Source organism: Kwoniella bestiolae, chromosome 5 (assembly GCF_000512585.2).
Source record: "Kwoniella bestiolae CBS 10118 chromosome 5, complete sequence".
Taxonomy (NCBI): domain Eukaryota; kingdom Fungi; phylum Basidiomycota; class Tremellomycetes; order Tremellales; family Cryptococcaceae; genus Kwoniella; species Kwoniella bestiolae.
Window position 1 is genome coordinate 155,214 of NC_089245.1, and position 12,535 is coordinate 167,748.

Genomic DNA, 12,535 nt, shown 5'->3' on the forward strand with positions numbered 1-12,535 from the left:
TCATGCATGCATGTCTGGGAGAAGGGAGCTGAGATCAGGACGCAGATCTATTTCAGGAGAGGCTGGGACTGAGTGTGGTGCGATGGCTACGAGTGGGCTGAAAAGAGATCTCGTTACCTCCACTCGGGAGGCAGATCAGTCATTGATGATGGCTTACCTTCCGTATGTGGATTGTGCTCTATCTGTTAAGACTGTAATCACTAGAGGGCCAAAATGTGGTACTTGCGTTACTAGCGAATAATATGAGGATGCGCTCCGGGCGATGGAGATGCACTGTACGTCGTATGAGTACAATCAAGAGAACCGCTTGTGTGTTCCGCAAAATACCTTTCATCAATTAAGCTTATTAGACAATAAAGCCAAGCTCAAAACGGCGTGCCTCGGTAGTACAACGACTTTCAGCGCGAATTCGAGTGTTAAGCTGTGTTACTTCCATGCACCGTACAGCGAGGTCTAGGTCATAGTGTATGATGATATCATACAATTATACTGACCTGTACTTCATGTACTGTAAATCCTTCTCCGATCGTAGCTCTGCTCAGTCACACAACAATGCATCTTCTCCCTCTCCCAACCTTTGTTGCCGATGCTATCGGTTCTCGCCTCGGTTAGAAGCTGGTCTCATGTTTACCACACAAAGGATATCGAAGATGGTCTGCTTTGGTCTGCGCTGCTTGTTCTCGATGCATCTGATAATAGCTCCCCTTTCAATTCCTCCTATTCCCCCTCCTTTATCTATTAATCGTGGGCTGACCCCTTGCCTTTCCGGTGCGGTACAAAGGAGATGTGTGTATTTTCAGCTCTACGAGCAGGCCTAGTAGGCTGAATGGAGAGATATGTGAGGCTATACATGGCTATGTCCATTTTGGCTCAGAGCATACATTGAGTTAATCAATCATATGTATAATCGACAATTGCTTTTCCACTCGCCGTCATATCTAAATCATTACTCGTAGTCATTCCACATCTTGTGACAGACGCGATACTCTCCAAGTGATTAGCTGATGAACGGCGACACGTCAGATATGGCTCCTCTCTTGAATGGATACTCATCTTCGGCCAGTACGAGTCGGTCAGGTGCTAGGAAGGGGTATGGTAAGCTTGGTATAAGGAAGGTGAGTCTTGCCTTTTCTTCCTTCTCACTTGAGTGTCTATCGTCTTGTCGAGATCAGTATGTCATGCTTGGAAGTGACATGATTGGATGTCGCCAACCGCCCTACTTTGAGATGTCATGTTTCGGATGAGGGTTGTTCGGAGGTTTTTAGTGTGGGTTCAATGGCTGTGTTTCATGTTTTCCAACCTGACACAATGTAGTATGCGGGGATCTATTCGGAAGATGTGTTGTTACGTTCAACCATACACTCTATATCATCCACGCACTGACCATCTCCTATATACTAACCGAGTGATGGGTGATGGTCAGTGCGTGGATGAGATTGTTTATGCTATGCTATGGTTGAGTGTGGGTGTTTTGCGTTGAACTGACCGTTGCACCTTGTCACTGTTCCTCCTCCTTCCTTTCTTCTTTCTTTTTCTCTTTTTCTACTTTCTCTCTTTCTGCTTTTGGATTGATTTCGACCTTTTCATCTTCCTTCCTTCCTACTCATCTCTTCAGTTAGACTTGGCTTTTCCTATTTCGGACTACTATCATTTGCACACCCTATACGGCTAGGAGGGCTCATCTTTCCTTTCTCTATCTTCACTTTTACTTTGGCTCGCTTATAACTTATATCTGATCATCGTTGCACACTTTGCCACCTGCATCGCTTTTCATCTGATCTCATACATCCTCATAATCACAACACACCATAAGAGACAAACCCAACATCAGCCATGTCGTATAACGCTGTACCACTGAACGATACACTCCCTCCGCCCGTACCTTCCAAATACCCCGAAGCCTCTTCCTCCCACTCACGTACAGTGTGTATCTGAACTCTCATCACATACAAGATGGCAGATCGGGGTACAACGTAGAAAGATCAATGAGCTCATACTTGATTTTCTACCTCCCAGCCCTCCGACTCCCGCCGGTATGGACCGACAGTATCTGCCCAACCTGTCCCACCGACCACTTCCCTCCTTCCTCCCTCGGATACTTCCTCTGGACCAGGCGCACCGATAGCAGGAGGAGATCAACGTCCATGGGGCACGGGCGAGCATGTTGGGTATGCTGCGTTTGATGGGAGTCCAGAGGCGGACGATTGGTTACATAATCCGGATCCGAAGAGGGATGGCAAGGTGGGTTGGGTTGGTTTTCGTCTTGTCTTGAGTTAGGAGGAAGGGAATGTTGTCGGTGGGAGTATCATTCTTGATAGACAGTCTTCTTCTCTCTGTTCATTATACGAATATACCTCCTATCCAGAATGAGGATAGTAAGTTGGAAGAGCACGAATAAGCTAATTTTCTCATATCGCACAGCACGACAGAGGATCCCTGTTCACCGTCCGAGGAGCCACCAACATAGGTTGTCTCGCCCTTCTAGCTATCGCCATCGTAGCCTTGTTTGCTGGATACCCCATAATAGACTTCTACACGGGGAATGAGTTGAAGACCAACGGGGCGTATAATTTGGGTGGAATCAACTCAACAGGTCAGGTACCGCTGATTACGAATTTCCCGGGGATGATTGATGGGGATACGCCGGAGGATGTTTATAGTAGGACTGGATTTGATGGGAAGGATTATAAGTTGGTTTGGAGTGATGAGTTCAATAAGGATGGGAGGTGAGTGGGGTGTGTTTTGGTGTGGTACGAGTCGTAAGAGACATGTCGATGATGAGCAAGATGTGCTCCGACTAAATAGATGCTTGTCTATCGTGATACCAAAGTTTATTTTGCTTCTGATATTTCCCAAATTCATTCGCAGAAAGCAGATAGTGGATGTAGAATAGGAAGCTGATTTCTAACGTATATCGCAGGACGTTCTACCCAGGCGATGATCCGTTTTGGACTGCTGTGTGAGTTGTCTCTTTACGGCATTTTGTCCAAACCCGATCAACTGACATCGGTGTGCAATACAGCGATATTCATTATTGGCCTACTGGGTAAGTCAGCTATCGTAGGCGGATTGACGAGAATTCAGCTGACGATTATGGACTTAGCGACTTCGAATGTTACGACCCCTCCGCAGCAACCACCAAAGACGGTAGTCTGGTCCTAACAATGACACAAGAACCGATCCACGATCTAAATTTCAAATCTGGTATGCTCCAATCATGGAATCAACTATGTTTTCAATATTCTTTCTACCTCGAGGCCAGAGTTTCGTTACCTGGTAGTACGAGAGTAGCTGGATTCTGGCCTGGTGTATGGACGATGGGGAATTTAGGTCGAGCAGGGTATGGTGGAACTACCGATGGACTTTGGCCATATACCTATGATTCTTGCGATGTTGGGACGTTGAAGAATCAGACCAATGCCGAGGGGACGGGTCCAGCGGCTGCGCTCACCACCGGGACAGACGATGGGATCATTTCATAGTGAGCTCAAATTTTTCCCAAGATTCGAGGGCGAGCTGATTGCTCTCATAGCCTACCGGGCCAACGTCTATCCGCATGTACATGTCAAGGTGAAGATCACCCCGGACCGGATACATCGTATGGTCGAGGAGCCCCCGAGGTAGATATCCTAGAGGGTCAAATTGACTTAACGGTGAACTTGGGAGAACTCTCGCAGTCATTCCAAGTCGCTCCGTTTGACGAGGCGTACCAGTGGTTGAACTCTTCAAGAGGAGCGGAGATATACGACGATGATGTTACGAAATTCAACTCTTACGTCGGAGGGATCTACCAGGAGGCTGTATCTGCCTTGACGCATGTGCAGAGGAGTGGGTATCAAGGTGATGGTGGTGGATTCAGTATACATGGTGCGTCGTTATTCGATTTTGGTTGAGTTCGCACTATCTGTGAGGCTGAGTGATGAGATTGTGCTTTTAGGCGTCGAGATGTTCGCGGATCCGGATGATCGAGATGGAGGACATATCACCTGGGTTGCGGATGGAGTTAAGACGTGGACGGTATTTCCGCCTGCAGTTGGGCCTTCGACCTCGATGCAGATTGGTCAAAGGATCATACCCGAGGAGCCTATGTACATGGTGAGTGGTCATCTGAGCTTCTGGGTTGGCGTCGTGCCCCCCAACAAACTTGGTTTTTTCCGTTGTGATTTCTTGGTATCATTGCTCGTCTTGATCATAAATTCGTATCATTGTGTAACACTCGCTGATCATCTTTGTTCATTTCTTGCAGATATTAAACTTTGGAATGTCCAACGGGTTCCAAGCAGTCAATTTCGGTCAGCTCGAATGGCCCGCCACGATGTTGATAGATTACGTTCGGGTCTACCAGAGAGAGGAAGGTAGGATAGGATGTGATCCTGCGGATAGACCCACTGCAGATTACATTGCGAGGCATATGGACGTGTATAGTAATCCGAATATCACTACTTGGGAGCAGGCGGGTCATTTGTTCCCTGTGAGTGGTCGGTTCAGCTGATGGACAATTTGAAAACGAGTTCCAGCTGATTTGATGATGGTGTTTTAGAAAAACAACTTGATCGATACTTGTTAAATCGACTTACAACCTCACCCGTCCCATCACTTGGTCTACTCGATGAAGCTAGGCGATCGATCACTTCTTAATACGACCTATACCCCTCATGTTATTACCTCTCTAATTGGTATACCCATTTGTACTATACTAAGATTATACTTTACATTTCCGAGTGACATATGTTTTTTCATGGACTGTTTCCCTTTCCGCATATATTCTGCTTTCGCTGGATCATACTCGGCTCCCCATCGTACGGTCGTTCTTCGTTACATGGTAAATAGATGTGATTGAATGGGCCCTGTGATATGTCTACTAGATACATGCTCATGCATTGAGATCAAGTTACGTTCATTGCTTGTTTGACTGGTCAAGATAACTACGGTGAGATGAGACTGTATCACGTGATCTTGTTTCGTATGGTGAGAGTGGGGTGACGCGCAGTGACTTTGAAAAGAGGAGATGTTCTTGGATGATCCTTTGTCAAAGTGTATACTCAATAGAGTATAGTACTCCTTTCTTCTCATTTGCTCTGCTCGACGAAAAAATACAAGGTATAGTACGAAAGCGACATCAGGTCTGTACCTTGCAGGCTAGAAGAAAACTGGTCGTAGAACAGGAAGAAGAAAACAAGGATCTGCAAATTGATATATCCCATCAACGACGTGGAGGCTGTTTTGGAGTGGCCTATAACATCAAGATACAGCATCCTTCGACTGGACAATCATACAACAATCATCAACTCTACACTCACACTTGATCCCCACACCATCTTATAGGGGATTCTCAACATGTCCCAATCCACCCCCAATCCCAACCCCCTAACCCGCCGAACCCCGCTCTCAGCGCCCATCTCCGTACCCACCACCCACCCAGTGCACGCCCAGGGAAAACAATACGTAGAATCAGAAGCAGATACCAAGCTCCGTACGCGATCCGAGGGACCCAACGGTCCACCTTCTACCGCATTTGGTGGGAAGAGACGAGGAGGTGCGGGATCAGCTGGGAAATTGGGTAAGAGGGAGTATGCGATTCTAGGGGCGATTACGCTGGTTGGGTGGTGGACTAGGATGTATAGGTTGGGGAGACCTGATAGTGTTGTGTAAGTTTGTTCTCCTCTCTCTATCTCTCACACGCTCACACACTGGCTCGTCTCTCGCGTAACGGTGTGATTCTCTTTGAACACCCGTTTTTCTTGATACGTATCGTGGATGTTGGTTTGGAGAATGTTCATAGCTGATATCTTTTGACTTTGACTTGACTTGGGACAGCTTCGACGAAGTGCACTTCGGTGGATTTGCTACCAAGTACTTGAAACGACGATTCTTCATGGATGTTCATCCGCCTTTGGCAAAGTTGCTTATTACGCTCAGTGCGTGGGTGGGCGGGTTTGATGGGAATTTCGATTTCAAGGATATTGGGAAGTGAGTTTTACCTATTCTCTTTAGCTGAGATCCACCTATGAAGCAGTCCATATTCCGTCTAGTTACTACCTTCTAATGTCGAACGAGGTAGATTGGACATGATGCTAATCATTGGTGTCTGTGTCCATAGAGACTACATCGAACCTGGAGTACCATACATCACCATGCGATTCTTCCCTGCTCTCCTCGGTCTCGCTCTAATCCCACTCACATTCCTCACCATCATTTCCCTCCGATTATCCCTTGCCACTGCTATCCTCGGCTCACTCCTCATCGCATTCGAAAATGCCCTAATCACCCAATCAAGATTAATCCTTCTCGACTCGTTCCTCGTCTTCTTCACGGGTCTGACCACCCTATTCTGGGTCCGATTCAGTAATCATGATTCGGAGGGTAGGGCATTCACCAGACCATGGTGGTTCAACCTTACTCTTACTGGATTATCTCTCGGCGCAGTGGTATCGTGTAAATGGGTTGGACTATTTACTATCGCAATGGTAGGGTTCGGTACACTAAGACAACTCTGGTTATTATTGGGTAATCTGAAAGTTACACCTAGACAATGGATCAAACATTTCGCTGCGAGGGCGCTGTGCTTGATTGTACTGCCCTTGACGTTTTACATGTTGATGTTTAGGATCCATTTTTGGATCTTGAACGAGTCGGGTGATGGGGATGGGTTTATGAGCTCGGAGTTCCAACATACCTTGCAAGGACATGGGATGGAAGATACTTATGCTGGTGGGTCACCCTTTCTGTTCTGATCACGATGTATCTCTCTCAGACACGTGGTTGAAAGGATGTCTATCATTGCGAATGCAGCGAAATTGAAGAGAACGAAGCTGATCGTTTGCGTCCATTCCTTTACTCAGACGTATCCCTCGGATCTAAAGTCTCCATCCGACATGTCAACACCCAAGGAGGATACTTGCACTCGCACAACCACGCTTATCCCGGTGGATCCAAACGTGAGTCATCTTATTCTTCACAGGCTGCCTGAGTTCGCTGGGGTGTGATCTCCACAATTCCTCGATGCTGATAATCACGATACACACTAGAACAACAAATCACCCTCTACCCCCACCGAGACGAAAACAACGTCTGGCGAATCGTCAATGCCTCTGCGCCTGACGGTCCGGCCTCTTACCCCTGGGATGAGATCCCCACTGAATGGGTGTTGACTGGATCCAAGATCAGGTTGGAGCATGTCATCACTGAGAAGAGATTGCATTCGCACGATGTTAGACCGCCTGTTAGTGAGGTGGATTTCCAGAATGAGGTTTCGGGGTACGGGTTCCCTGGGTGAGTCTGGTTCTGTCTCCTCCTGCCTTCTGCTCGTCACGGCACGTAAGAGGTACCGTGTTTAATGAAAATAGGATATGAGGGTTGTTAATGGTTGAGCTGACGATCCATGTAATACTCAGATTCGCCGGAGATGCCAACGACGACTTCGTAGTTGAAATTGCTCATCAAACGCGAGGTCGAAGAGATAGGTCTGCCAGACATAGATTAAAGACCCTCCGGAGTCAATTCAGACTAAGACACGCTTTGACTGGATGTTATTTGTTTTCACATAAAGTTAAGCTGCCAGATTGGGGTTTCGAACAACAGGAGGTGCGTTAAATTTCTCCCTTGAGGTGATGTTGATATGATGGCTGATTGTATGGGGTAGGTAACATGTAACAAGAACCCTACGTGGGAGAACTCGTTGTGGTACATCGAGACCAACGAACACGCTCAATGTGAGTCAAGCATGTAATCATCCCTTCACATACCTGATATTGGCTCTTTGTATAGTACCCTTCGACGCTCAAAAGGTGAACTACGAGAAACCTTCATTCTTCGACAAATTCTCTGAACTCAACGCAGTCATGTGGAAGACCAATGCTGGGCTTACTGAACGACACGCTTATGACTCGAGACCTCAATCTTGGCCTGTACTTAGAAGAGGTATCGTGAGTTACTAACCTGTCCAACGTTCATAAGAGACATTGGGGTATGTAGCTGAGTGACGGTTGCGTTGCAGAACTTCTGGGTCCAAAACCATCGACAAGTCTACTTGCTTGGTAATCCCATGATTTGGTGGTCTAGCACTTTTGCTATTGCCGCTTACCTGGGTATCAGAGGATTGATGGTATTGAGAGCTAAGAGAGGTTACAGGGATCTCCATCAACGTAAGTCTCACCGCTTTTTCTCAACTCCTACCTATCTAGATGAGTATAGCAATCAGTGCTGATGTGATACCAAATGTACCCAGCCAAAATAGCATTCTACGACGAAGTATGCGCCTACCTCGTAATCTCCTGGGCACTGCACTACCTCCCCTTCTTCCTCATGCAACGTCAACTCTTCCTACACCATTATCTCCCTGCGCTCTACTTCGCGGTACTGCTCTTCTGCACTGTATTCGATTATATCACTTCTGCCATTCGACCGAGAACTCGAATCCAGGTCGCAGCTGTGATTCTGATCTTGGCGGTGTGGAGTTGGAATCACTGGAGTCCCCTCGCATATGCTGGGCCGTGGACTAAGGGGAAGTGTGAGAAGGGTAAATGGTTGAAGACTTGGGATTTCAGCTGGTAAGTTCGCTGATCGGATTAGACATTCTGGTCTCACATATCGTAACTGTTCTGTATTGTAGACGAAATAGGTGATGCAGAGTGGGAGCTGACATTGCTATGATTCCAGTAACGACTTCCACGAAGACCTCGGAATGTACAGAGCTGTCCCTGCTGTACCAAGTAGCAAGATCGATAGTGCTGTCGTTCCAGAAGGAGACGCAATCACCACCACCTTCGTCGTGAGTCCAGCTTAATCATCCTCATCTGAGTTAGTTGAGTAGACACAGCTGACACACTTCATAATAATTAGGAAGAAGCCCCCGAACCCATCCACAACGCCTTTGAGCCCGTCGATGCACCCCCCGAAGAAAAGACTGTCGCCCCCGTCGGACCTCAGAACGAAGTCCAAATGCAAGAATCCACAATCGAAGTACCCCTTGATGGGGAAGCCGACGTGGGTAAAGCTGAGGATACTAGAGCACCAGTGGGCAACGACGCTGGTGCACCTGCCGTCACGGACAAGGAGGTTGATGAGGGCGGTTGGCACGGTGGTGCGGATGAGGACATGAATCATCCTCATGATGAGACGAGACAGGAGCCTGGTCAGGCTCCTATTGGAGTTGGGAGGGTGGAAGTGCCGGAGATGGAGTTGGATAGGGAGGGTGAGAGGCTGGTTGATGATCTGATGAGGGATGATGAGAGGGATGGACAATGATGATGCTGCATGTAGATTAGTGGTCGAAAGTGATAATGCATCTGCACAATGATGGATCTGATACTTGAATTGCGATATATTGTACTGCACAATTGGGATTCCGATCTACTAATTTTGCATACGAATCAATGACGTCGAACGTCTAACACTCCCTCCTTCTCGCCTAGCAGGCAACGAGCAATTCCACACTCACTTGAAGAACCCCCTTGAGAATTTATCTTCGATACTTTCCTCAATGCGTTCGAAGCTTTTCTTCGTCCGATCTGATAAATCTCTTTCGAATCTTCTGCCATTCTCTTCGAGTTCTGCTTCCATGCGATCAAGCCGTCTCTTCAAGTCGCTCTGACCAGTCATGTTGGTGGACTTGGTATCCGCAGGATCGAACGCCTCGTAACCTTGGCGGCTAGTGTCAGATTGAGTGTTGTTCCTGTTTCGATCATCAGCATGGAACAACGATTCGTTGTTTGCCTGTCTTGAGGTTCCAGAAGGCGAGAAAGTTCGTCTAAACGGGGCGATGGGTGCTTTTGGAAGACTTGGAAGACTCGGAAGACTCGGAAGACCTGGAAGAGTTGGAAGACTCGGGAGACTTGGGAGACTTGGAGGACTTGGAGGACTGGGAGGACTGGGAGGACTTGGGGGGCTTGGGGGGCTTGGAGGATTGAGAGGGCTGTAAGCACTTGGTGGTCGTGGTGGCCTAGGTGCTCTCGGTGGTCGTGGTGGTCTTGGTGGTCTTGGTGGTCTCGGTGGTCGTGGTGGTCGTGGTGGCCTTGAGCCCCTTAGTGATCTGTTCGTTCCTTCCATACTTGGCGCATTGTTAACACTAGGAACAGACAGAGTATCAGCAACACGAGCGATACCACAAAATCAGACCCAAATACCTAGGGAGGTTGACTGTCCCTCGAGTTTTGACTCACACAGAAGCCGTTTCAGAACCAATCAGAGTATCAGCTCGACTCATATCGCTGACTACCGAAGGGGCCCTTGTCCCCGGCCCAAGGAGTGTAGAGCTTGTCGAGAAAGAAGACGGAGATTTGGGACGTTCAGAATCGATATCCATGGGAGTGAGCGTTCCCGAACTTGGAGTAGTGCTTTCACGTTCCCACGTGTCGCCACCCACTCTTATACTTGCCGTTCGACGCGAAGAGGTCCTGTAGGTGTCACCATCGGTCTGTTTGCCATATACCCCAAGATTCTTTTCGTCATCATCTGATAACACATAGGCGGCTTCAGGGCCGGTACTTTGCGTGAAAATTGATAATGGGGCTCGTGTCAGTCTTTGGACCATTTTGTATTCGGATCTCGCAGTTGAGACTTGTGGTGTTGTGAGGTTCTGACGCTGCTCAAGTTAGGAATGTGTGCATGAGGGTGAAGAAGAGTGTGGAACCGCAATACAGAGGGGCTCGGTAGCTCGATCTTTATATGTGCTACGAAGCTGGAATAATGGCCACTTTCCGTTCGTTTGGCTTCTGCTAGAAGAGGCGGTGATCAAAGGAAGGAAGGTGTTTGAGTGTGGGAAAGAAGACTATGACGACTTATTTACCTCGATTCGAGACTTCGAATGGTCTGGACTCTCTGCTGGCTCGAGGAGCCTGGATCGAACAATCGTGAAAGGAGACCCGCCTCTGGTCAATCGTTAGGAATGAAAGAAGGGTGTCATGTCCGGCACGATGGGGGATACGGAGATGATATTTTTGTGTATTCGTGGGAGGGGCGAGTGATGTAGCTTTCGAGACACGCTGGACCCCTGCAATCAACTCACCCGAAGGCGAACATCATCAGTTAGAAGTCGAGGTCTCCGTCGAGATGCTTTCGTCATGGATCATGAGAGTTGTGGGAGTGGGCCGGGGGTAACGCAATGTGGCTACGTGATTCAGGGGGGGTGTTCAATCTAATGCACTGTGCATTTCCGGTGAGATACTCCAAAGATGTTTACGGGTTGCTCAGATCTTACGTTGTTAATTGAGAGACAAGGCATTGTAGAAACCAATGTTCGTCTGAAGAGTTCTCGCACATAGTCTAACTATCTTAAAGTGAAAAAGTTAGAGGCATCTTTATCACTTGTATGACCGTTTTGAAAGATCGGCTGTTTGCGGGGTTGAACTCATGAGTGGCGGTTGGGGACCAGCGGCGGATTGACTCCAAGATCACTGTTGACTTGCATATCATGATTGGATACGTGGAAATCGATATGAATGTTCAACCTTTCTGCTCCTTGTGATATTTGCTTCATTCTTGGTCATTCTTCCGCGATATCCATGGCTGGCAAATCAGATGACATGGACGTGGTCTCATCACCTGTACATTTCTCTCAACCCACTTCTTCCGTCGTACTTCCAGCTGCATCGATGTGATCTCAATGGTCTGCAGCCATGAGAATGACTTCTCCCTTTGGGTGATCCAGTATCATCATCTCTGGCATGCGACGAGACTCAGGAGAGTAATGCAAACTCTATGGATTGTACCGATCCAATTCGATTCATGCATCAACCGATTGAAACGCATTAGAAGGCGTCAATGTCAACCGTCCATTGGACCATCCAAAATCTCGTCGCCTTGATCTTGTGAATCATTCATTGCCCTAAAAGTCACCAGAGGATCAGACAAAAGTCTTGGGGTATGAAAGTGAATGCCCATCCGATGAGACTGACATTGAGCATGATGTTTCAGACCGTCGAATAATTCGCAGGAACAGCAGACGAGTTCATCTGAATCCCATCCCCTCACTTCTCAGAGAGCACATGCTGATCAACGGGAGTCGGCTGGGGTGTATCCCTCTGTTTCGCCTCCCAGCGGTTTCTCTTTACTTGAATTGATCTGCTGCCCACCGATTTTAGTCGTTCGAAGACGTGTGTATTCACGAGGATCAGTCCTTGATGAGAACATATAGAGGTCTCTTGTTATACACTTGACCTGGTTCACCACATCTTACCTTCCCTTGCTTCGGCTTTTGTTTAACCACAGCCGCTATCTGAAACAAGACAATGGTTCAGCCGTCGCGGCTTGTCTCAGCCGTCATCTTCATCTTCGCTTCCCATCTTCGTACGCTTTGGGAAATCTTCGTAACCAGCTTAGTCAGCTTCGCTTCCCAAGAAAAGGTATATAAGCCCCTTGTATCTTTGTAGTGAATCTATGTCTCCCTCAGAGACAAAATATCATATGTTAATCTCTTCTTACTTTGCAACTCAATAAACCATCTTCGTCCATCGTACTAGCTTGCTTTGTCGGTAACCTCACTCATTCGTTGGCCCATCTTCGTCAGCGAACCATAACATCTCTCCACGTATGCATA

The 12,535-nt window shown here is 47.7% G+C and overlaps 3 protein-coding genes across 3 annotated transcripts; 2 read left to right on the plus strand and 1 right to left on the minus strand.

Annotated features, from left to right (window-relative positions):
* Positions 1-1,833: 1,833 nt before the first annotated feature.
* Positions 1,834-4,567, plus strand: I302_106459 (uncharacterized protein; the record flags this gene model as incomplete). The annotated part of the gene is made up of 10 exons (XM_019192896.1): positions 1,834-1,923; positions 2,017-2,241; positions 2,422-2,726; positions 2,921-2,959; positions 3,023-3,046; positions 3,104-3,481; positions 3,533-3,867; positions 3,938-4,095; positions 4,247-4,471; positions 4,541-4,567. The coding sequence occupies 10 exons, from the start codon at positions 1,834-1,836 to the stop codon at positions 4,565-4,567; spliced, it is 1,806 nt and encodes a 601-aa protein (XP_019045893.1).
* Positions 4,568-5,337: 770 nt separating this feature from the next.
* I302_106460 (uncharacterized protein) lies at positions 5,338-9,246 on the plus strand (the record flags this gene model as incomplete). The annotated part of the gene is made up of 12 exons (XM_019192895.1): positions 5,338-5,648; positions 5,818-5,970; positions 6,101-6,711; positions 6,843-6,938; positions 7,029-7,272; positions 7,395-7,584; positions 7,643-7,712; positions 7,768-7,925; positions 7,997-8,144; positions 8,228-8,549; positions 8,659-8,770; positions 8,842-9,246. 12 exons carry the CDS (start codon positions 5,338-5,340, stop codon positions 9,244-9,246), a joined length of 2,820 nt encoding a protein of 939 aa, XP_019045892.1.
* A 694-nt stretch (positions 9,247-9,940) lies between these two features.
* I302_106461 (uncharacterized protein) lies at positions 9,941-10,531 on the minus strand (the record flags this gene model as incomplete). Its single annotated transcript, XM_019192894.1, has 2 exons — positions 9,941-10,040; positions 10,161-10,531. 2 exons carry the CDS (start codon positions 10,529-10,531, stop codon positions 9,941-9,943), a joined length of 471 nt encoding a protein of 156 aa, XP_019045891.1.
* Between the last annotated feature and the right edge of the window lie 2,004 nt (positions 10,532-12,535).